Consider the following 25,784-nt stretch of genomic DNA (forward strand, 5'->3'; position numbering starts at 1 on the left):
CTTCTTCTCTCACTTGCACTGGTGTAAATTAGCACAGTTTTATTACACAGAAGAGCTCAAGGAAGATTTTATCTGCTATTGGCTTTTTCCTTTTTTAGAATTTCTGTGAAGCGACCTCCTTAAATTATGCTATTGCATCTCTGGAATGCTGTGACTCTTCTTTGGTTTTCATCAGCACCATTCTGTGTGCTACAGAAATGCACTACAACACCGATCCAAAATCCACAGAAATTTAGGGGTTTGCTATTTGCACTTAAAAAGCAGCCTTGGATTAAGGTCTTCTGTAACACAATGGGGAAAAATAGTATCCTGCTAATCTTTTTTCAGTGGCACTGTCAATGTTGAGAGAGTAAAAGCAATCTGTCAGGTGCAGATCACCCTTTAAAATAAGAAACATTAACATGTTTCATTATTCATAGGCTTCACTTTGTATTTCCTGAGCTGCTCCCATCAATATAAAATATGCCAATTTCCTGCCTTTCAAGGTTAATATGAAACACCTCAAAGAGATTATCTGATTGGATTTTTTTTTTTTTTTTCCTGTTATTTTGCCTGGAAAACGTATGATGAATATTTTTTTTAAGCGTTTAGTTTGACTAACATCAAAGGCTCGAAGCTGCTCACAGATACAGCGCTGGTGCATCCAGTTCGGATTTGGCTGCAGTGCTGTAACCAAGGCACCTACACAGACACGTGCGTGGTGAGGAAGGCTTGACTCTAATTTTACCGCCGCAGAATAAACCCACAGATTTCACAGCGTGTTAATAAGGGTTAGAAGTTGTTCTGGCGCCTTTGAACTCAGACCTATCCAGTCTCATAACTGTATTTTTGGTGCTGTGGTTGTTTTTGAATTGAATGTGCACATTTGCAATTGTACCGAAGAGAAACATTTCAAAAGCGAGCTGAGGCAAATTAGAGTAAGAAGGGTCTTGTCAAACTAGCCAATGTGTTCAGCAACTGAGAGCTCCCCGTCTGATAGATAAAATGAGTGAGAAGTCTAAAAGCAGATAAATCTAGATGGAAGCAAATATATACTCACATATGTCTGTCCTTTGGAATAGGAAATAGTTAAATAAAAACACGCATTTTGTCAAGGATTTAAGCCTACTGGTCAAGACCGTATTAAATGGCTGTAGCTTTTATAATTTAAATGTGGTAAGAAAGGCAAATGAAGTGAAAAAGGCCAGAGGTAGTATTTCTACCCCTTCTCATTCTTGTTTCTCCAAAATTAGAGTGGCTTGAGTTTTTTTGGTTTTTTTTTTTTAGATAGATATCTGAGATGTGTTTGCATTCTGTTTCTCTAGGGTGTCTGCTTTCAGGTTTTTCTCTGAAATCATGATATCTAAAAGTGGGTTTGTTTTTAACAAAAGCTAAGCTTATCATGTGAGCATATAACTCTAGGCCTTTAGAAGAACACCAGATATTTCAAGACTCATGGCAAAATCCCCAAAATTGGAAAGTTACACAGCATTATGCTCTGGGCCATGCTCTGTGCGTAGATATAAGATTTCCAGCTTTACAACATGGTAAATTCGTGTGCTATTTTAATTATTATGTTAATAAATAAGGCAACATGACTTTATGCATAAGAAAAAAAGAAAATCTCATTTGCAAACAGATTTCCTAGCAAAAACATATCTAGCCATTTGCTACTCTGCAAACAGTGACAGTTTTGTTGCTTTATCCTTTGTTTGCCAGACATTATTTTTCTCCCGTGAACTTCAAACATATCTCGTACTTCTGAGGTTCAGAATCTCTTCCTTTACTATAAATAGGTGCTCTGTCTTTGTGTTCGTCTTTGGAATATTTGCTGTCTCTTCTTTTGTGCTCGTACGTGAAATTTTCTACGACACTGCGGCCAAACTCTATGTTAATCATTTGGTGGAGTGTTGCAGTTTTATAGCAGACTTGCTTTCATCCTTTGATTTATCTTTCCCTTGCACTTTTTGGGTGCTTTCTGAGCCTGGGATGCAAAAGCTGGGGCAGCCTCTGTCGGCATTGCACGCTTGTGATTCTCTGCGCCTTCCCATGCATGTTCTCTGCCTCCTAAAACAGCCTCAGCATAGACATATATGTAAATAAAGCAAGTCTATGCAGGGATGGTTTGATCTTGCAGTCTTTGCTCATGTAATTCTACCAGCTCCCTGGGAGTCCTTCCCCAAGTCAAGGCTGCAGGAGTTCATCCCAAACTCTGTAAATGAAAACTTGCTGGACAGCAGGATTTCTCCCTGCCAGGTGGCCTTTCATTTTTCTACCATATTTATGGATCGCTTTCTAAAACGTTTACGTTACGCACTAAAAATAACCCTTGTTTGAAACTGCTTTAGACACTGAACGCCACAGAGAGGCCAGTTGCCCCAGCTGAAAGCGAACCTGTGGGCCAAAAGAGCAAAGAGAGTTCAAAGGACAAGAAGTCCCCGGCGGAGCTGAGCAAGCAGAAGGGCAGCAAACAGGAGCCCAGGGAGCAGCCGGACTCCCGGGAGCAGCCGGCAGCCGAGACCGACTCCATCCAGAACGGAGGAGACGCTTCCAAGGAACCCTCCTTCAAGAAGACAGAGAAGAGGCAGTCGCTCGGAGGGTTTTTTAAGGGCCTTGTACGTTAACTTGATCTTATCTTTTTAAGTAATTTTTCAGCTGATTTAAGCACCCAGCCTGCGAGCTGTTAACCGTGCGAGGTTTGTGCTCGCACGGAGTGCAACTGCACAAGCAGCTTGCAGCGCTAAGACCAGACGAGAGCAAGTTATTGGGCAAAGGAGAGAAAACTTGCGCCGCAGGGTACCGATGCACAGGCAGGTATGGTTTAATACGGCAGAGCTACAGTCGTTCCCACACCCCTGATTTAGAGGTTCGTGCCTTGTCTACAGGGATGAGTCAACTCTTCCTGTAGCTGGTGCTGAACCACCTACAAATTAGTGTGTTTATTGAGGAAAAGTGGAGGTGGTGCTGGTTTACGGGAGTAACCTGCCTGCCACGGTGGAGGTTCAGCTGCTGCTTCGGAGCAGCCGGGACATCCATGCAAGGTGAGACATCCCCGCAAGGACAAAACCAACGTAGACCACCGGGTGGGTAGGAACCAGCAGAGTGCTCACAAGATAAGCACCTTGTGTTAGCAATCAGTTACAGACTAGTTAAAGCGCACCAAAACAAATTACACGTAGTATTTTTTCTCCCTGCTTTATTTTGTTAGATCTTACCCTAAATTTGCTATGCCCCTTTCACTAAAACATGAAATGTGGAAATGAAAGCATTCAGCGTTCTAAAAATCTGGGTTTCTGTGAGGCTTGGAGTTACTGATGTAGCTAGTGGTTCCTCAGATAATTAAATAGATGGAAACTTTTTTTCCCCCTTGTCCATATTCAAAGGCCAATGTAGAAACTAAAGCACAACTTAGACCTGCAACTGCCTCTCAAGTGTCTGCAAGAGGTTTCCATTGCTTGTTATAAGTCAGTTGGAAGGATGCAATTTGCTCCTCTGTCCTCACGCTGTCACAAGAGCAATGGGGTCATTTTCAGCTTCTTTTGGAAACCTTGTGTGTAAACTGAGTGTCATCTCAAATTTCAAGTGATGTAAAGAACCTAAACAGATTTGTCTGTTACCTGCAGTGATTCCTAGTGAATCTGCCCCCCTGAGACGTACGACATGCAGCTTTTCTTCCTTCTTCCTTACCCTGCTTCTAGGGCTGTCAGGAAAGAACACGACAGCTAGGCAATCCTCCAGGCCTGAAAGAAGAAAGGTCAGGCAATATCTAGTGAAATGGCACTGCAGATTTAAAAATCAGCCTTGTTAGGACACTGGGCTATAAAGTTAGGCTGCCATGCAGACCAGTGTGACGCATGCAGAGACAGATGTTTTTCCACATCATAAGAAGTGTTCAATTTGCACGCATTTCACAGAATTACTACGTATCCTACAGAGGGCAATTTGCATTACCAAAATAATTATACATTAGAAGGGGAATTAAGAACAAAAGAAAACTAACTTTCTGCAATATTCATTAGCAACAGTTCAGCCACTTCTGCTTTCTGTTTCACCCCGCTTGTTCTGAGCTAAAATCCTCGTCCACCACAAAATCAGTGGGATTTTCCTGTAGTTAAAATGGAGCAAGGAAGTCCTGGAATTTACGTGGAATAACTACAACTTGCATTGGCTTCCACTCATCTTGACTCCCAGTGAAGTCAAAAGGAGAAATCTTTTTGCCTAACACAACGTGGAAAAGCCAGGGTATTGTCTTATATGTAGCTGTGAGTTATACTAGCTGATCGAAGTTATGAAACACAGGCATGCTCATGTGCGCTTTTCTTTCCTTGCCCCCTTTGACTCCAAATTTTGTCTGAAATTCCCGTTGTACACAACATCGGTGCACGTGTGTAACAGCTGCCCCTGCTCACACGCACGATGTGTAGGTGTCATATCCCGCTCTGGGTATTGGCGACCTCCCCCCAGCCCTGAAATCAGGAATTCTGTTACTTAAACTGCTTAGATGATGGTAACAGATCTCTTACGTCAACAGGAGTGGGCGGAAGACAGCCACGTTTTTCTGGCATAGGTTATCTAGGAATGGGGCAAACGTTAACTTCCTCTACTATTTCTGGAGGTAACCGAGATTTGTTTCTCTGGTCTGGAGATTTGTTGAAATTACGCACTGACAACTCTCCGTTGTCAAAATTCTCACTGTAGCCACTGTGTGAGAAACGGTTGGTCTGTTGGGAATTGCACTTTATTTTGCATGGTGTCATTCATCTAAGCTGTATCAAAAAATCTTCCATATATTTTAACAACAGATACAAATTTAGAATTATTCCAGAAGAGAGGTATGAGGAAGTGCAAGCTAGGGAGTAAACACGCTTTCAAGCGCAAGTTCATGAAAGGCACAGAGAGGAGCAGGAAAGGTGTCTCTGATTTAAAAGACAAGAAAAAGCTTTTTGATCAAGAGAGGAGATTACGGAGGGGTAAAAAGACCATTTGAGGGAAAAATGCAGAATAAATGTAGAGGAAGTAGAGATGTTCTGTGAGATATTTGTGCTTGCTCAAGTAGTATGCCAGATAGTTTGGCTGTATAGTTCCTTCTGTTGCAATTATAGAGGCCAACAGCATTCCTACAGCTTCCCTCTCCCATTAACAGAGCATGGCACTTAACAAAAAAAGAAAAGTTTTTGGTGATAAGAGTTTAGCTGATTTGGCCAGTTTATTGTGCTTTTGAACTGGAAGGCGGAGGGGGGTGGAACACAATGAGGTCTGTGTATAGAAAATCTCTCTCAGAAAATTACTGCCTCTTTTTGAATATCCCCAAGAAGATCACCCACACCTAAGAAACCTGGTTCTGCAATGCTTCTAAAAGATAATCTACACATCTCCTAGGCAATCATACTAAGTCCCAGGAAGGTGCAATCATTAATCTAAAAGTATTAGATCACACAAAAACCAACGCCAGAAATTCCCATTTCAAGTTAACAGCTCCAATATCTGGTAACAACTCATCAGAAATACTAAGCTTTATGCTGATAAAATGGAAGCAGGAGATATTTAAGAGGGGGTCCAGCAGACCTCACATGCTCGCACAGCCTGTGCCCACCGAGATCTTCCTCATTTCTGGCGAGCTGTTTCCACCGCAGCTGTTTTAACACCGCTCTCTCCTGAAGCTGCCGATTCCTCTGGGAAAGGGCACCGAGTACGGGGATGTGCGAGTGCAGGAATGCAGCTGATGAGGACGCTTCGGTTCAAGCATCGGCTGAAACTTTCGATTCAAATGGAGCCACTTATGCAAGCAAACAGTGTTACGGCCCAGCTGCGCGGTTTTAGCGCAGGCGATAAGGTCCAGTGGTTGTTCCTATGGTAAAAGAGATTAATTTATAAGCTATATAAAATGCAAAGGTATTTAGTGAGCCTTAGAAAGATTAGATTAGAGAAGAAAGAAAAAGATTAATGGCATTGTTTTCTGAGCTGGAATAACTCATACTTAAGTTGTCAGAAGCTGGGAGTGCTTAGCATGTGGAAACTATTCTGACCTATTCTGATCAGAGTAGCTGCTCTATTGACACAAACTTCTCCTGAGCACAAGCTGGAAAAAAAAAATATACTCCAGTACCATGACATTCCTGTGTGTGCACTTGAAAGTGCTCTGCCCAAAATAATACATTCCAACTTAGCTGTCCCAAATGCAGACAACTTCCACGGCACCAAAAGGGGTTCTGCAGAGTAACTGAGAGCACGACCTGAGCTGGTGGGACCTGTGCCTCTGAATCAGATGCAGAGCTGGAATTTGTCAGTTAAAAGGGCAGGAACAAAGTTCTTTATTTCACACTGAGCTTGGAAATTCCAGTTTAACAAGAATCATCAGCCAGCCTCCCTCAAAGCTTCCTGCTTTAATCAGCAACCACCCTGAAAATGGGTGCAGCAGGGAGACTGTAATATAAGCAAATAACAAATGATACTTCTGCAAATGTGCTAAATGAGCCAAAATGGGGATTTTCCAAAACAAACTCCCCTTTCTCTACTTGACCCTCCACCCGTTTATAGGAAGAATGGCAAATAGTATCATCTTGTTTCCTAGATCAGTCTAGAAAGCACTTAAAATCTTCATGCATCAGACAGAAACAGCTACAGTTGACTGACTCCATTATTCTTGTAATATGTGAAATCTTCTAAGTGATGTGTAGGGTTTTAGGGTTGCTGGATAAATTTGGAATGACTAGCTCGTTTGGTATTGTTTGATGGATACTAGAAACTATTACATTTTTTAACTTGTCTTCCATTTGTTGCTACATATAAGTGGCCAAAAAATTTTATTCTGTTCTAGAGCATCTTCCAAACTCAACACCAATGTAAGCAGAAGCAAACCTGTTGCAGCCAGCTGAGCTGCATGAGGTTACAGTTAGTTTAAGACCAGGGATTCTTTTAGTCCATTGTGATTTTTGGCTGCTCTTTTTTATACTTAGATTTTCAAAGGTGAAAAGTTAAAAGAATATCAGTGAGGGGGAGTCTAATCAGCATGAAAACCCCACTGTCTGTACTTCCCTTCAGTAGGTGAGGAAGTCCAGCTCTTTCACTGCCCGGGTCTGACACAGAACAGCCCTATGGTGACCTGAAGTGATGAGTCAGGTTTCCAGTGTGAAACGCACTGTGTGAAAGGACAACTCGGGTATGATTCTGCACAGTTCCTATTCTAGGGAAAGCACACAGCAGTCACCTTTAGCTTTGTCGTGCTGTTTTTTCTGTTTAGCACGTAATGACTTCAGCATCTGGCTACAAACAGGATTGGCATCCTATGCAATGTCAACAGTGACCTCTGAAACAGTGTTTGTGGATCCATTTTGCTGTCGTGTTCTGAAGTTTTGATGGCTTCAAGGCCAGTGGAATTAGTTCAAGGCATCCTAAGCCAAGTTTTTATCAATTACTAGTCAAAAATTTAGTTGGTATAGCTAGATCTATGCGTTTCCTTCATCTAAGCCAGATTAGTGTCTTGAACTGGTTCCAAAATCAGAATTATATTTGTAGTGTAAAAAAGCTTTTTCACTCTAACATTGTCAAATACCTGTCATGCATAAAAGTATTTAATGTTCCTTTAACTTAGAGCAGACCAAGGCCAGCTATAATACACTATTAATCATGCTTGAAGGACTCCTAGCATGATTTCAGCAAACCGTTTAAACCAGGGGTATTTTAGAGAAAGTTATATCAAAACTGCAATACTACAAGTACACAGCAACGTGTCTTTGGTATGTTAATCCAGTTTCTAAATACAATTGCTTTCCATGCTGACTGGGAAAATTATATTAAAATAACCAACACATTTAGGCAAAGCTGGAAGCAGTAGCTTTCTGGGATTATCGTTATACAGATGGTGCTTATATACTTATGCATATTAAATACAGGGCAAATCAAGAAAAGCAGAGAGGTGAAATGAGTGGAAAATATCTGGTAGCAAAACTCTAATACATTAATCCCAGACTTAACTATTCTGAAATATTTGACATTTTTTATAAATTTCTGTATCTTATTCCGCAGGGTTCCAAAAGGATGTCTGATGCAGAAGTGCAAACAGATCCAGTGTCCATCCTACCTGCTGGGAAATCCAAGTAATGAATCCGCTTGGCTGCTGAAGGATCAGCAGCTCTCTCTAAGCTCCCTTGCAGTAGAGATGACTCATTATTTTCCTTTACATGGCTGTCATCAAATGCCTGAGGCTAAAGCAAACACCGGTGTGTCATTTGAGGTGTATCATTTACAGGGTTTGTTCATTAGATGTTAGAAAGCAACTCTAAAGATCATCGAGCAATGCATAGTATATTTAAAGAAAGATCATGTGGATGATTTCAAGTCTACAGAGGGTAGAGTATGTAAGGTAAGAAAGTGGCAGTGAATTAAATAAATGGCAGAAAAAAAATGCATGTGACAAAGGAACGCAGTTTGTGCAGCAAGGCATGAGCAACAAATCCTCAGCTTTAGAGAACTTTAAAGCGGCCAGGAAAAACAAGAAAAAAATCTCCTTTGATAAATGTTATACTTAAATGTAAAAACAACCCAGTCACCTTCTGTGGTTTTCAATAGAGCTGAGATTAGCAAAAAGTCTGCAGTATAATTGAATCAGTGGTTATAAAGTTATGCTTCATCTTGGTTATTAATGTAAATTAAAACGCTAAAATGCAAAGGCTTTCCATGATCGAGACAACTTCTCTTTCATCTTGGTGAGGTGGGTAACAAATTAAAAACTCTTTAAGGTTCTAATAGAACACAAGGGGGCACCCGCGGCCTCGCCGTAGCCCTAACGCCAAGGCTGTACCTACAATCCTGGTATTAATATTTTTCAGATGATAGGAAACTTAGTTATTTCATCAAATATTTGTTTATATCCGTACTTGCAATTAATCCTAATAAAACCCAAAATCCAGGCACCCCCCTGCTTCACAAGACTCCTGTAGTAACTGTAGTTAATAAATTTTACAGAAAATTAAGATTACTGTGGTTTATTCAACCCTGGGCTAACCTGGACAGGGAACCGTGGGCCTGACGTTTTAATCCACACTAGCATCTGAATGATAGAGTACTGTATATTTTGACCTCATTATGATTGAACAGACGAATACTTACTCTTTTAAAAAATAATTTGCTGCTTTAATCTTAAAACTAAGTTTGTGATTTACATCACTGTTTCCTGATGATTGATGTGACATTAATGCATAAATCAACACATAAAAACCCTGCCTGTTAAGTTAATAGGTGTCATTCTTTATTTGAGTAAAGATTACAACTGGAAATCAAGCGAGAATTCTGTAAAATCTGCAGAATTAAATTTCTAAGTAGTCATAGAAGACAGAGGTAAAAGAGCCTTGTTTCTCCATAGGAGCCATTGTAGGGAGGTGGTATTTTTGCACTGGCCTCTGCAAACCCGTGGACTTGCGGCGGACACCAAACCTTGCCAGTGGTTCTATGCACAGAGAGCACAGACAAAAGATCCCTTAGTTATAATAGTACTTTCTGTTCTCCTCCCTAGCACAACGGGCCTTTGATGCCATATAAAGTGATATCGATCAAGAGTGACTGCTTACAGATTTCAGACCTGATTTGTAACGACCTGCTTCTACATCTGTGTAGGACCAGTGACTTCTGTGCATCCCCATTTGTGGTGGCATGAGAGAAAATTTGGGCTTGTTATAGCCAGTTTTGCTCCACAAAAGAAGTCTCAGGCTCTGTCTACACTACGAGAGTAAACAGCTTTAATTAAAAAGTCAATGCATATAAAGCTACATATATTGAGGCAACCACATACTGGTGTTAAAGTGCCAGATGTCAGCATAGAAAATGTTAGCAGAAAAGAGGAATAAGCTATCATGCTCTTTGTTGACTTCATACTGCTGTAATTGCCTCTGTATTAGAATAGCAACTAAGTGATTTTCAAATAAAAATATACTCTGGCTAATTAACTATATTATAGACTGTACATATATTATTATATTATAGTGTAGATATTATTATTATATTATGGATAGATCAGGCCTTCTGTGGGAGAAAAAAACCTTTTCCTTAGTCCACAGTTTAGGAGCAGGTCTGCATTGATTGAATTCTGTATTCCTGAGGCAATTGGGACTGCTGACCATGTGATTTGACCGTATCGCTTGGCAATGGGACTAATTTCAGGAATCAGGAAATCCTCTTGGCAGAAAATCAAGAAAAACAGTAAGTTTGGCTGTGGATGTCCCTTATGCCACCGAGCTATTATTGCAGATGAAATAACGGTTAGTGTTGGCACTGCCTCCCACGTAGAAACTCCCCGTTTTGCTTGATCCTTCTCCGATAACAGGAACAGCACAAGCTTTGAAGTGAATCAGCCTTGTCATAAAGCAGCAACACATGGAGCCCCAAGAGGAAGAAAGGTCTTAGGAGATGCATCCACAGCTAGGTTGAGCTTCCTCCTTCCACATGCCGTGTAAGAAACATGAAAGTACAGTTTTTATGTTCAATCCTGGTAAAGCTTAGCAAGTCATTTGGAAATCAAAGCTTTGGAAGAGGCTGCAATCCAAGACAAAGAGGAAGAGCAGCCAAAGCAATAGCTTGCATTTAGACTCTGTTGTCAACAAATAAGCTCTGCTTTTATGCATAGGCTCTGTTGAGGGGTACCGAAGCAGATCGGACTGCTTCAAGGATTTTAAGGTGTGTTTCATGTAGGCATTTTGGAAGAATTTTAAGAAGCTAATGCACTCTGATAAATATAAAAATCCCAGGGAATGGATTCAATTTGCTACTTCTCTTGTAAGAAATGCTCCTCTCCGACAGACAGATGTTTAGCTCTCCACTACGTAAAAGAGCACGTTCCCAGCTGAGGGTCAGGGCTCTGTCACACGCATCCCGCTGTCTCTGGGATGAGCCCTCAGCGAGCCAGTCCCACCACTGAAGCACGGAGAAGCCAGCAGCTTCCCAGCAGGTTGGGTGCTGCGGGTTTTCGTAACCCGAAAGCAAATTATCTCCCGCGAAAGTCTGAGTTCAATTGTTCTTCTCTGGAAGCTGTCCAGATGTTCAACTTCATTGCACTTCAGGAAGGTTTGCATGGATAACTCCTGGCAAAACTGCCCTGTGCCGACTGCTATGATGCACAGCCCGAGCAGAACAATGTGATTTCTGGTATTAAACAGTGCCCGTTAATTGTGCACGTAACCGGCAGCTAATTACCAGTACGCACAACACAGGTAATTGCACTTTAGCAGCTAATATTTATTTGTTGTAAGCACTGTCTACAGACCCTTGCCCAAAAAAATGTCCAGCCGATCACCTGTCCCAGGGTCACCTGTCCCTGTCCCCAGGGTGGGGAGGAGGACTGGCAGCGTTGTCACACTCCCCCCACATTTTAGGGTATAGAGGGAAACTGAGGCAGGGCTGAGGGTGAGGCCTGGCCCGTGTCTGTGCTCAGGGGTAGTAGGTTTGTGACGGCTGTTGTCACCCAGCCTGGCTTTTCCCTAGCGGGAGCGCTGGGACAGGGCCTGTTGGCGGCTGCAAAGTGGCCACAAAGTGTAAGGAATGGCTCGGGGGGTCACGGGAAGGAAGAGACCTCGTTGCCTGCGGGGGCTGAAGTGCTGCTGTGCCCGCGGTGCTGGCTGTGTGTGGGGGCACCACCACCCCGCGGTGTCCCACCCCCTCGTGCACAGCCTTTCAGCCCTCCTTTGCCTCCTCCACTTGCTGCTCCTGCCCTGACCCAAGCGAGGGGACTGCTGAGGGGTTCCTGCAGGTCCCAGCTCCGGAAGAATATATGCCTGAAAATACCATAATATGATTATACTCTCGTTCCTGCTTAATAGGATCTTTGGAGGTTCCCGGTGGGCCACCTGCCTGCTGCAGCCACTTGTTCTGTTGAATTGTGTGGATCCATCCATCAATCACGCTGTGTTTGCAATCCCAGAGAGGTTTGCAAAGCAATAACCACCTCTGAGAGTATCTGGAAAGTACAGACTTTCTCCTTGTTGACCATATCAGACCTGTATCTACACTCAGCCTGGTGTTAAGCTGAAGCAGCCTTTCCATTGGGAATCTGATTAGGGTCTTGCCCCTTGTTACGTACGAGATTCTTCTCTTTAAGAGATGAGGGGTTGTTCTGCTCACACTGAGACCGGGATCTGACATCTCAGGGAGTAACGTGGTGCATGTGTTTCACATTGCGAGTTCTGCACCCAGGACTTAAAACACGTTTTAAGACTACCTCAACACCTTTTTACATAATGTATGGCTTTGAGGTGACTTATGCAATAAAATCCATGGTTTCATACACAAAAAAAAGATAGCACAACAGAAGATTAACACAAAGGGTTAGTGCACAGATGAGTTGTGGCTGTGGGTACCAACTCCATTTGTGGGGTTGGAGATGGAATAGCTCTAATTTGAGTACACTCACTTGAGAATATCAGTGAAGAATCCGGATTTGCTATAGACTCCACCTCTTCTGGATAACACACCCAGGTCTTTACTGACAACTTCAGCAGTTTAGCAGTTCTGAGAACACAAAAACAGGAAATTCTGCAGCAGCCTTGACGGAGGCTGAAGATGAGTTTAAATTCCTTAAAGATTGTATTATTTTCTGAAAATAAATTATCAAAAGCCTTGAAGAAGAATAAAAACCTTATCAACACTCTTCTCTTTTACTTAATCATTTCCTATTAAATTTGTCACCTACTAAACTGCATAGAAAAAGAGCCTCCTGCACAGGAAGCATTAGCAATTTGACTTCAAACCGGAAAGGTACAAAGTCCAAATTCCTTCTCTAGCACATCCCACTGTAAGGAGGTGATGCGGCATTTTATGCTACCCCTTCACCTACCTTTACACAGAGCAGGACTAAGGTTCTTTATGATTATTGCAATGCATGGAGAATGATAAAGACAAACCCTGGACACAATCTTCAGGACATTTAAATTTGTGGATTCGTATTTGTTGCAGTATTTCATGGATTTCAAGGATGTCTGTGATTTCTTCATTAGAGTTGTTTGGGAAATGTAAGGGAATTGAGGATTAAACTGCAGAGCTCTCACTATTTTTTTTTTTCTGTCAGCAGTTTCTAGTCAATTGGAGAAATAGGTCCTTAGTTGGTATAAACTGAAATTGTACCGCTTGAGTAAATGAGATTGAAGTAACCCAGTATGTTGAGGCACTGCCATCACAGGGAGCTTTCTCTTTGCAGCTTTTGAGCTCTGGCAGTGACTGTCATAAGCAGAGGAAAAGAATTGCTTGTGAAAAATTTGCTTGTACAATTGAGCTTGCCTCTGGAGCAATCGTTTTTTTCTTTTTTAACCACTGATCCTCAGTTTTGGAAAAGCATGTAATTATCAAATGCCCTGTTCCTACACAAATAGATTATATAACCCCTGATAAGCAGAAGTCTGATAGAAATAAGAACATATGTCTGTCTGGTAGAAGTGTCAATCTTCCTATCACTCATTCACTTTCGCAGGCTCAAATCAAAACACTGCTGTCACGATTCCTCTGCGGGCAGGTTGCCATAGAGCGTTGCATTTGGGGAGCGTCTCCCTTCAAGGGCACAAACGGAGGGTTTGGAAGAAAGTGTGGGATTTGGGGATTTTGGCAGCAGCTGCCTGCAGCCTCCACGGGCTGGGGGGGATTGTGGGTTCGCGGGGCAGCCCTGGAGTCGCTGCTGCAATGCCAGGCTGGTGGGAACGGTGCGAGTTCGGCTTGCAGATGTCCTGCTGCCAACCTCTTATCTGTTCCTTCTCAGAGTCTTCTTTATTCAGCTCTGTACAGGAGACCATAAATTCTTCTCTCTACATAGTTTACGCTATTTCTAGTAAATCTATGAACATAAGTGCGTGCTGCCACCACTCTGATGGTGATACCACATGATATCTGAAGGCACATCATGCTTGGCTGCTGAGGAGATCAGGTTCACGTAAGCATCTAGCTAAATAGATACCTAGTAAGTTCCTAAAGCCTGGTGATTCTCCCTGGAAGTACTACCTCTCCAGCTCAAGTATTTCACAGCTTTGGGTATTTACCTCTGTAAACTGAAATCCCTGGGTGTGACCTGAGAGGACTAAAAGGAGTCCTCTCACTCAGCTGCTAGAATAGGAGAGCAAGTAGAGGTGGAGACAGTAACTTCTGAAATGTCCACAGCACCAATTAGCAGACACCCTTTGTCAAATTCCATAATCAGGGCTAGATAACTATATTAACACCTGGTTATTGACACACAGTGGATGTAGCTACATTCAAATCCCCAATCATGGAACAGAACCTGGTCTTAGATGTCGTAGAAACAATTCTCTGTAGCCAGAGACCCCACTGATGGTGCACACTAGAAGCATTTTGGTGATTACAGCTAAGTGCTTGCAACTGTGCTAGCAGAGCACCGCTGCCAGAGACATGAGCTGCACAATTTAATGCCAGTGTGACTAAATCCATGCTGAGGCTTTTACTGATGTTGTGGCTATACTTGAAAATAATTTTGGGCTCTCTTCTCCCACCCTCTTGCCTCCACACAATCCTGCCAGTAAAATTGCCAAGTGAAAACTAGGGTTTTATCTCCATCAATCTGCTGTTGTGGTGGGGTCTGCAAGTCCCACAGAGACCTAGCAAGGGTTAATTACTGCTGGGGGTTGAGTCAGCCCAGTTGGTTCTCATATATGAGTTGCTGAGAAGGTTTAAGCTCCTTTGAAAGTGATTGGGAAGGAAGATTGAGCTTGCTGTCAGAAGAAAGGCTGGATTTGGAGAGGACCAGGTAGGAGCTGTGTGTTACCAAACCATCCCGCAGGGTGGACAAACTGGTGTAGGTGGTTTAGTTGTCTTTTTAATCCGGAGTATGTGTTCAGCCTGTCATGTGGTGTCCATTTACGGCTGCTCAAGGAGACACCAGTCCTTGATAAACTTCTCTGCTTTTAGCTTCTTCTGGATTTTGGGGTGTGATTTCTCTGGAAGTGCTGTGGCAATGCCTCAGCTCAAGCCCTTGTTAAAAACCAGCCTTTTGGAAGTGTTGCACACCTGTAACCCAGTGAAGCAATGCGCTCTCTTGCCTTTTTTTGGAAGCTTAAATATGGACTTAGCCACCTAACTTCAACCCTGAAAACATAACCAACTTTGACCTCAATCAATATTTATTTAAATGTGAATGGTAAGTTTACTGAAGCTCAGAAGTACACAGGAACATTCATCACAGAAATAACAAGCTAACTTTTTTAAAGTTGCCTTTCCCTGCAAAATGCACTGGTATTTAATGAGTGGATGTGTCACTTCAAAGCCTCGCTGAGAGACCCAGGCAGGGCTTGTATTGAGTGTCTTGATGTGAGAGAATGAGGTTGGGATTTGGCTTGTCCGCATCTGAAAGCCTGCCTGTGCCAGACAGAATGAAATCGTGTTTCTTGGTGCGTGCTTTATAGTAAATACTTCTTTGGTCTGTTTTTTATTGGGTTCATCTTGTGGGGGAGGGAGAGGGCTGCTGTTTGGGTTTTTTTGTTGTTGTTTGTTTTTCTCAACAAGCAAAAGTCTCTACGTACCTTAAGTTTGTAGTTTACCTTGATTGTTGCAAAGAGGTTTAGAAATAGTGCAAAAGGAACCCAGACTCTGTGGTGCGTTCAGAGCATACAGGAGACGTGGCGTGGCGAGGGTTAAGGCAAACCTGCCGCCTTTCATTGTCCCATGTCACCGTGTCAGTCATGAGAGCTGACCTGCAGTGATGTAATATAATATGGACACTAAGGCTTTTAACGAATGTCACTTTGAAACAAAGCATGTGCTTTTAGAGAAAGTTGTTTGTTTTAACTGAACCCAAAATTAAGCGTTTGTCATCTTGTCTCCCGTAAAGCATATTGTCCTAGCTTGGAGAAATGTGAAACTAAACCATATGCTGAAAGCAGAAGAATTTAGAAAGATTTGCTCTCCTTCCATCAAGTCTGTGCCTCGTTTTTCTAGCTTCAAGAAAAAAAAAAAAAAATAAAACACACTGCTGTAGACAGGATAAAGATGGTAGTTACTATTTCTAGTCCATTACACAAGAGTAGGTGCTTTCAAGTACTTGGAAACAAACATTGTACTAAAATTACTACTGGTTACTGGCAGAATTACTTGTAAATGTCTATATTCTAGGATGGAAATAGTATTTAGGGTTTTGCAGAAAGTGTTCCTTACGCTTTTTGTTCACAGATGTATCTTTATTCTTATGTACACACATTTGCCAAGAATTTCCTAAGCAACTGATGATTACGCATGCTTCAATTTGGGGATATTTGGCTTGTAACTTCTCAAAGAACTTAACCTTTTATGAATACTGATTCTTTGGCAGAGAGATATTGTAAAGGTCACCCCAAACTGACATTATTAGTGTGCTTTCAACCTTCTCATTTATTTTTAATTTGCTCCCTCAAGTTGACTGTACAGGAGACTGTGGTGTTAGGTCCTATAAAAGCTGAAAAATGTGATGTTAGTTTGGAACTGGATTTGTAAGTTTGGGGGCAATTTACTATATGTTTTTGAGGAATATTTTTTTATGTTTTCAGAATCAAAAAATTATTGTCAGACTCCACGTATTGGTACTTTATCCAAGTACTTTTTTGTATCTGACTTACTCATAACACATCTAGTTGATTTCTGCCCTACCAACAAGAGAACATGAAGTATAGAAGTACTTCTGAAAGATCTCAGTTTGCAATCTGAGATGAGCATTTAAACTGATGTAATCCAGTTATCATCAATAAACATCTCAGATATTTAAGTGAGATCTTTATTCCAGTCGTTAGTCTGAATTTGGATCTTGCTGTTAACTGTCTAGAGGGGGGGAAAAAAAAAGATATTTTCTGGCTGGAAAGATCAGTTTTCGCAAGTTAATCGTATGTCTGCCTTCAAAATAGACACCTCCAGTAAGATGCATTATTGTTCCTACACTTCTTTTTACTTTGGAAATGTAATTGGGCTTCTTTACATTAGAGCCAGTGGTACAGAGAGCGCTGCAACGCTGCCCAGCAGAGGAGAGGAGTCTGCAGGGCGGCGCCCTTGGGGTGTTTCCCCGTTTCCCTCGCAGCCTCCTGGATGTGCCACGTGAGACATGCTGGAGGCTTTTTACACCATTTCTCGCCACGGTGCCAAACTGGGGCTGTGGGGCTGCCCGTCCTCTGCTGCTCGGGGGAGCTCACAGACCCTGAACCATGCAAGGACAAGGAAGGCTCTTCCCCACAGAGTCTGCAGGGAGCAGATAAAGATAGCCACATGTATGTGTTAAATTTCATTTTTCACAGTGTGTATTACACCTGAGGTGTTTCTCCACAAGACAGGTTCGGCAAACATCTCCAGGGGACGATGTTTCCAGCCTCACCATAGCCCTGACTCACATGGGCTTGTTGTTCAAGCCAGATATGTCTATGCTTAGGCAAGAGCTCCTTCCTCCCTTCCCTCCCTCCCTCCCTCCCATTTGGCGGGATATTTAACTTTTATTATCAGAACCAGTCCTAAGCAGTTTATGATTTAATATCCAGCCCATGAGGAGGTTTAGGCTTGGACCAGATGATGAACACTATATAAAAGTTAATGTTGCTGCACCGTATAAAGAATCAGCTCAGGTGGAAAAGGGAAGGTGTGAGGCGGGAGGTGTTCACAATGAAATGGACTGCAAACAAGCTGCTGCAGAACCATATGCACAACCTGTTCTCAGCACTGAAATATTAAAGATGAAGCGGATAAAACAGTCCTTGGTATTGAAAATAAGATTAGTACTTTCATGCATGTGTATTAGCACTGCAGCCCTTTCCACAGATGGACACTATTAAAGGGAGTAATCAAATATCAACATGTGTTTCATACAGAAAGAGACCTTAAGCTAACTGGCTAGCAGGAGAATTTGGGTATTTATTTATTTTTATGTGTGAAAGGTGACCAAGATTTCAAGCTTTTTCGGGCTGGTACTGTGTGGCTGATCTGGTGGTGGTTGCTGGGAACGCAGTAGGATCCTCACTTCAACTTCCAGTCTAACGAATGCATAATACGTGGTTTTTAAGAAAAAGTATAATGCATGAATCCGATTTCACAAAAGGTCTTGTCACCATTTCCAGTAGGCTTCAACATACTATCAACATACGAGAATTTAAATGTCAGAATTTTACTTGCTTTTACTTTGAGGAAATGGGTTTACATGAGGATTACCTAAACTGAATTTAGCAGAACAGACGCAATGCTGTAAATCTCCAGCGGTTCTTGTCCTCTCCCGGTATGATAAGCATTGCAGCTACTTACTGAATTACTTAGTGTTTCTGAAACTGATTCTGGACGTATCAGGGGGAAAAAAGGACGCTGGACACAGATCTGCAGTAGTGACATCAGTCTTCCAGTGATTAATCACAATCCCATCCAGTTCTGTTCAGACTGTACAGAGCAGCCTCCTCCCCTGCCTTCCTGGCAGAAAAACAGACAAAACAGTCACTTCCCCAAGTCGCCTCCTCATGCGGCAGCTGAATCCCATCTCTGTCCTGCTCTCCTGTCCTGGGCTTCACTTCCCCAGCGTCTTCGTGTCTTGTGAATGCTGTGTGATTCTCCAGTCATTACATGGTCTCTTTGGTAAATCTGAAAAAAAGTCACTGCTGTCATTACAGGAACTGAAAAGTACTTTCCCAGAAATACAAATATTTTTATCCACCAGTTTATCAAAGTTTGCTGCTTGAATTTCTGTTACATTCTCTTTTCTTACATAGCCCTGCTGTTCTACTGCAGTTAATCTGTTTATCTAGAATATTGCTAGGTTCATTGTAACTTTTATTGACGCAGTGGATAAGATCCTGTGGATTACTGAACTCAGTAAAATCTGAATGCTCTGCACTTGTATGCTAGGCAGCACTTCTTGATCTTGCAAATTCACTAAAAGTCAGCGCAGTGGTACCAATAAAATTGTACACCCTGCTTTTCTAACAGGGCAAGAATGAGTCGTTCTGTCCAAAAATGACTGTCTGAAACAGATTTTTCCATGAACCCTTTTGTCAGCGTTGTGTGCGTGCATGTACGCACACACAATCCCGGCATTCCTGGGATCTCATGGATTAAGTTCCCATGAGCACACATGATATAATTTCTTCCAAGACCAGATTCATGTGGTAATGTCGTTGTTGCATAACTGCTTTTCTCAGCTTTAAAATAAAGACATGTAAGTACTGAGTAATCAAAAGTCGTCTTCCTTTCGTTCCTTACTAATGTTTTCCAATGTGAAATTTAAAAGCCAAAAATAAAATAAATTTATAACAGAGGGAAAATAAGTGATCTTATGTATTAGAAGTACAGACGTTACATTAAAAAGAGTTCCATGATCTCCCCCTTCCCCACCCCCAGAACAGAAGCTGTTTCAACATCCTGGCTGTCACTGCTTTCACACAGCAAGATGCTTTCTGGCGTGTACTCTGTTACACTAACAACCCAGCCTGCCAGCAGTTTAATAGCTCTGCTATGTGATTATATTTTTCAGGCCGTACCCACTTTATTGACACAGTTTCCTTTTACAATTGCTTAATCTCACTTCTCTTTCTGCCCCCCCTCCCCTCCCCTCCCACGTTACCACCGCTCTCTCCAGTGCCAGCAGAGGGCACTTGGACTCAGGCTCTTGGACGTTTCAGGCACTAAAACTGTTCAAGTAGTTGCACTCGCAGGGTTTTTTAAAAATTTATTTCCTGTTGTCCTATTCATAGGAGAGAAAAAAAAAAAAAAAAAAAATCCCAGACCTACATAATCAAAATTTATCTAGAGATCAGGGAGGGGCGAGTGGTGCCAGTAGGTGCAGATGTGCCAGGGACGGGGATGTCACTGCAGGGGAAGATGCTGGAGACACCATTTGGGGAAACTCCAAGTCATCTGTTTTCTTTGGAAGGATCTTTCTGATCATGGAGGGAGGCTAATGAACGAGTCCTCCAAAACGTTTTCAGAGCAATTTCTTTGCAGCGGTGCTCTGGGTAAATAACGCTTCTGCAGGCTCAGCGAAATGGTGGCTTATCCGAACCGTGGTTTAGGACGGCAGCGCACGCCTCCAAACCTCCCTGCTTCTCCCTCTGCTTGCTCTTCGATATTTTTTTTTTTCAGGATTTACAGCTCAAGCTGGATGTTGCGTCCAGTAATCTCTGTTCAGGTTTCCCGTTAATCCTACCCTTCACAAAAAAATAAAGCAATGCCACTGTGTGGTTTAATTCTCGATGTTTGGCTCAGGAGAGCTCCTGTTCAGCACTGTTCAGGGTATCGCTGGAGACGGGGTTTCGTTTGGTACCTTTTTGGGATCCTGCTGATTAAAAGGTGATGTCGAGCGTGTGAGTCTGGGCATTCAAAAGTGAAGGGGTGTCACTGAAGGGGAGAGGGGTGATGATAAAGGGGAAATGAGAGAGCTCTCATTTCTTCATCTGCTGCCTTGCAAAAACTCATGCACTTAGGACAGAAAAAGACAATAACGTGCCTAAAAATGTATCTATGCACAGTGTGACATGAATGTTAAGCAAAAGCCACAGCACTGCTTTTAAATTAAAAAGAGACGATAAATGAGAATAAGTGCCTCATGTGTATGAAAAGACATGTTCACCACTCCATTCTCTCTTGGTCTTTCAAATGCGGAAGAAACAAAAAGGTCAAGAGAGATTTGGTTAACACCATAACTCGGAAGTCGCTTTTTGTTCTATTGTGGATGTGTTATTGTTCCTCTCTTACTGCCGTGTTCATATTAAGAATGAAATAAAAACAATGCTAGTGACAAGAGAGGGACAAAGACTGCGCAGTGCCAGATGGCTGCTGGAGAGGAAACATGCTTACCTGTGTGCTTTACCACATTGCTTTGAAGGAAAACTGTGCTGTTTTCTCTCACCATATCCTTCTCAGAAAGCAACTTTCAATTTTCTGCTTGAGACCTATGAAATCTCTTACTGTAAACCTTTCCCTCCGAACACTGCCATCCAATTGGGAAAGCTGTTACCTGAGAGAAGTAACCGAAGCATGTCTGGTACAAAATACAAACAGGACTGGTGGCTGACAATTGCATGCAGTTAAGCAAAGACAACTGATTCATGTTTTACATCTGTCATAACTATATATACAGTTGTACAGTCAGTTCTGTGCTTTCAGTTCATGTGTAAGTCAGATAACTGTATAACTGCTCTGTGAGATACATAATTGCCTAGTTACATACATAATTAATTAAATACTTTATGCAATCATAACTGCATGACTAAAAAAGGAGTGCAGTCGTACCCGTCTCAATCAGCTGAGCTTGGACAGACAGCTGAGTTATTAATGGGAAAGCCTTGTGTATACTGGGACAACTGGGATCCTTAACTTGTCACCTGTGTAACCTCAGCAGAATAGCCACTGCAGAATCAGTCGCTTTTAAAAGGAAGTATTCTTATCCTGCAGTCTGCACCGGTCCGAAGTGTTCTCAGTCCCTGTACTAAGTCGAAACTGAGAAATAATTTGCCAGCATTTCCAGAATTATTTCTAGTGCAAATTCATCTTGGTTAAAAAAGCACGCTCAGCAGGACCCATACAGGGTACGTATTATCAGTTGCGTCCTTTCAGCACACGTGAAAATTTTTAATTTCCTACTTTCATTATAAATCGGAGAAGGCATTGTCTTTGTAAGTAAAGTATCTTGGTCTTTTTGTTGCATAGTTCACACAATGGGGTTCTAGTTTGCGGTTGCGGCTCTTAGGAACTATGCTATTTCCTGAGACTGAAAATGGAGAAACTCTTCTAAAACTGACTAATACTTATTTCAGTTTAATAACGGAAAAAGTGTATTCTGAACTCTCTTTAAAGATGAAGGATGGTTCCTACTCCACGTGGTGTCTCAAGTTCCTGGTATTCGGTGTCAGCATTCTGGTTCAGGCAGATATGAGTCATGGATCCAGATCAAATTTTTGCGTAAATGAGGCAAATGGCCAGGTTCTTTAGTTGGTTCTGACAGGCACATCACTGCATTGACATTTCTTTGGAGATAAGAATAAGAATTTAAACCTGTTGGCTGAAGCAATTAGCAGCTTACCCTTTGATCGCAGCTCACAGATTAAAACAGAAGTTATTGGAAGGAGGCAGATAATTACGATAACAGGAGAAAAACCTAAATTTAGTTTGATGTCCTTGTGTTTACAACTGCTGTGTTTTTATCCCTGGAAAGTTTGGTATATATTTCTGACTCTCCATGCACTTAAATCCTATGATGGACAAAGGCCTAGTTACCAGGGCCAGAAAGATTTTTATTTATAGTTTTTAATGCAGCCTGGAAGAAGGAAAATTCATTTGTCAGTTGACCTAGTAAAGGGTGTTACATTTCCCCATAGCTTTGGCTGGCATAAGGAAGGGTGGGATAACGTGCTTTAGTTTTCCCGTTGCATTTCTGTCAGGCAAACGTCATCAGTAGTGCCATTCCTGGAAGCCAGTCATCCTTTTGGAAAGGAGGAGGTGGCACAGGCTGGGGCTCTGAGCTTTTGGGGTGCTTGGGGAGCGCGGAGCGATGCCCAGGGTGGACACGAGCTTCCGCTTCCACTGCGGGCTGATGCGCGGCCGTGTGCGAGGGCCAGGGATGCGGGTGGTCACCCAGCCGATGCTGAGGAGGTGCCGCCCCTGCCCCGCCTGGGGGCCAAGTTGCTCTGGGACTGCTCTTAAGCCCACTGCGGGCAAAGAGCCAGGCCGGCAGAAACCACCTCGCTTTTGTGTTCAAGTTCATCGATTTCGGGCCAAATGAGCCAGAGGCAGCCATAAAAAAAGCAGCTTGCCAGCAAATTCGGAGATGGCAGCAATGAGCGGCTGAGTGGGGACGGAGACCTGTCTGTGGTTTAAGATTGAGTGATAAGCTACTTCCAGCTTTTCCTCCACAGGGAGGTATTGATTTATTATATAAAACGGGGAGTGTCACCAGGGTCAGTCTGAGCAACCAGCATAAATCTAGTTTATATGCTTCTCTCTCAGTGTTCATGTACCTGCATAGTACAAGCAGATGCTATAAAAGTTGTGGTTAATACGACACTAAGAAGCATAGCGAGGAAGGGCATATCTTCAGATAGTTTTTTTTTTTCTGACCACAACCCCACCATAGTGAATAAAAGCTTGAAATAAAAAGCACCAAAGAAATGCACGTTGTACACTGGTCAAGTGTTTGTTTGCAGAGCTGTCAGAACTTGCTAAGCATTAAAAAACAAAACAAACACAAACAAAACCAACAAAAACCACTTCACATCTGCCACTGCCCGACAAACTACATAACTAGTGTTTCCTTGTTTCTAATAAAGATCACAGGGTAGCTAATACAATATCAGAGCTCGAAGACCAAATAAATGCAACACTCGCCTCCGAGGGCCTGTGCCCTGGTTTTGCTGGCATGCACAACAGAGCGGTGTTGTGAGAGGCTTGTGAAATGCAACTTCCCACGTGCAGCAATGCTGCTCGAGCATCCTGGTGCAGATTTTTTTAAGAGATATCTGTGTTCTTAGAAAGAGCGTGTCTGTGCTCTGAGAAATCACTTATTTTAGGCTTGTCAGTAAAACTCTGGAGGGGGTACTGAAAGAACGATCTACCAAGTACAGCTGGGAAAATAGTTTGCAAGGTACAGAGTGGTTTATTGGAACCGAGCGATCAATATTTTGCAGGGTTATTTATTCTGTGAAGCAGGAACAGCAGTTCCTTCTTCAAAGCCTACCAAGCGGCAGCAGAATTGAGCCGGGAACCCTAATTCTGGAACCTGATACCTCCAGGAAGATTTGGGGATCTGTACCCAGCCTGTGTGCAGTGACTGATAAACTATCTGAAAGCTGCTGCCTGTTTGTGGCAGAAGCCGTTGGTGCTATCTGTGTCAGAGATAGTTATAGAAACTGCTGATTTTGTTTCCACACAGAAGATGTTTGAATATTAGTGTGCTTAAAAAGGAAAAAAAAAAAAAAAAAAAGAAAACAGACTCGCAGTACCTGGAGGAGGGCAAGTGACATTTATAACGTCAGTGAGAGTCAAGTTTGAGTTTGGAATGCGCAGAGTAACCTGAGCAAAATAAGTGACCCAAATCTGCACTGCAAGAGGCTCAAAACTGTCTTCTTCATTAAAAGTATTACTCAGTGTGGCTCATTTTATAATGAAATACTTAAATGCCTTAAACTTAGGCATTCAATAATCTGTTTAGATAAAAAATAATATTTTGTGGAATGAGATAAAATAAGTCACTTTCAGATTTGATCACAGCCATCATGAACAATCTAATTTAACCCTTTTTTGTTTTCAATCACCTGATTCAAGTCTATTTGTTCACAATGATTCATCAAACAGCTTGTACAAACCAACCACGTCCTGAGATTTTTCCATAGACAGTCCAGGAGGAGGTTCGTGGTGTTTAGTTTTTCGTCACATGATTGGCCACAAGTCACATTCTGTTATTTCTGTTTCCTGTTTGATGATAGAAATAAGAGATGCCAGGTTTTGCAAATTATCTGATCTATTATGCAAATAAAACCTCAGCTTCTGAGAATCGTCCCAAGAACACATTTCCTTGACCGTTCAATTCGATATGTGTTTTGCATCAGTACTCACGATGGAACTGCTCTTCCTCAGTATTCTGAAGAAAAACGATGCACAAATATTTCTTCATTTATATACCTCGCTTTATTTCTTTGGTAATGCTTTATGCATCTCTGGTTTAAAAGCTACATCGCAACTTGGGAGCTGGACCGTTTTCATTTGATGTATTGACATGGGCCACTTTCTTCATCTACCTGCAGAAAGGCAGCTCGAGGATTTCCCAGCAAGGCTGTGCAGCTACATGCACAAGTGGCTGTGTGTTGCCACGCTGGCACTAACTGCAGCAATATAATGTGAACTAGTCATGAAACTGTTTGTGCAAAGGCCACAGAAACATTTCAGACCTGTCAGACCATACGAAAATAGTACCTTTCATTTGCAGTGAGCATGCTCTTATGACCCTGGCATTATTGTCTATTAGAATAATTGAACCAAAAAGGAAAAAAGTAGCCTAAATGAACGATTTAAAATAATCCCATATTTGTTTCCTGTAGCCTAAATAATGCTGCTTTTAATAATTTCAGCCACGCATTTAACGTTGGTTTAAAAGAAAATGAAAGACCACAAGATAAGATCTCACACACACACACAAAAAAAAGGTCGCTAAACTAATTCTATGTCTGCTAATAAAAGACATTTTTTTATAAAGGTATGTTTCGTAAGAAGATACTTGAGAAAAAAAGAGCATGTTCAAGCAGCGTCTGTCAGCGACAAAATTGTACGTGTGGTTCACTTTCAGTTGCCTTTCATATAGAATAGATATCAGGTTATAAGAATAACCTACAGTAAATTCTTGTTCTAAAAGCCTATAAATTATCCAACAGTAAATAAGGCCAGGCAGCATAGCACGGACTCTTTGTCACTTACTGAGCAGCAAGAGGTGCTCCTGGAGACGGCAGAGTCTGGTTTAATTTGCAAATTGGATAACTCGCCGATAGGAAATCAAGAGCTGATTATATGCAGGACTCTCGGAGTTAAAGTGCTTCATAAAATCACATCGATGTAACCAGAATTCTGTTCAGGTCAAAACCAGAAAGGTTTGACAAGGTTACTTTTAAACTAATTTTAGGAGAAAAACATGGTATTTGGTTTTGTCTATTTTATAGTTTAGGCTACAGTGCTATCTATTCTAAAATGAAAAATACAGAGTTTTCAAGTCTAAAAATGTGAGACACCTCACATTTGGAATGAATCCAGTGATTCAGTTTCTCTCGACCCCAAGTCAAGGCGAACTTTCTGCAGAACTATAATTTTATTTTCTGGTTTTAGATGTATCTGGGAAGAGGGGAAGAGCTAAA

General features: G+C 42.0%; 1 protein-coding gene across 1 annotated transcript in view; it reads left to right on the plus strand.

Annotated features, from left to right (window-relative positions):
- BCAS1 (brain enriched myelin associated protein 1) overlaps window positions 1-9,859 on the plus strand; it is a 44,984-nt gene extending 35,125 nt beyond the window's left edge. Inside the window, exons 11-12 of the mRNA XM_065645685.1 lie at window positions 2,328-2,594; window positions 8,005-9,859. Of these exons, the coding sequence (XP_065501757.1) occupies window positions 2,328-2,594; window positions 8,005-8,079 (342 nt within the window). The 3' untranslated portion in view covers window positions 8,080-9,859. The remainder of the gene's footprint in view (window positions 1-2,327; window positions 2,595-8,004) is intronic.
- The last annotated feature ends 15,925 nt before the right edge of the window (window positions 9,860-25,784 follow it).

This window comes from Caloenas nicobarica, chromosome 15, assembly GCF_036013445.1.
Source record: "Caloenas nicobarica isolate bCalNic1 chromosome 15, bCalNic1.hap1, whole genome shotgun sequence".
Taxonomy (NCBI): domain Eukaryota; kingdom Metazoa; phylum Chordata; class Aves; order Columbiformes; family Columbidae; genus Caloenas; species Caloenas nicobarica.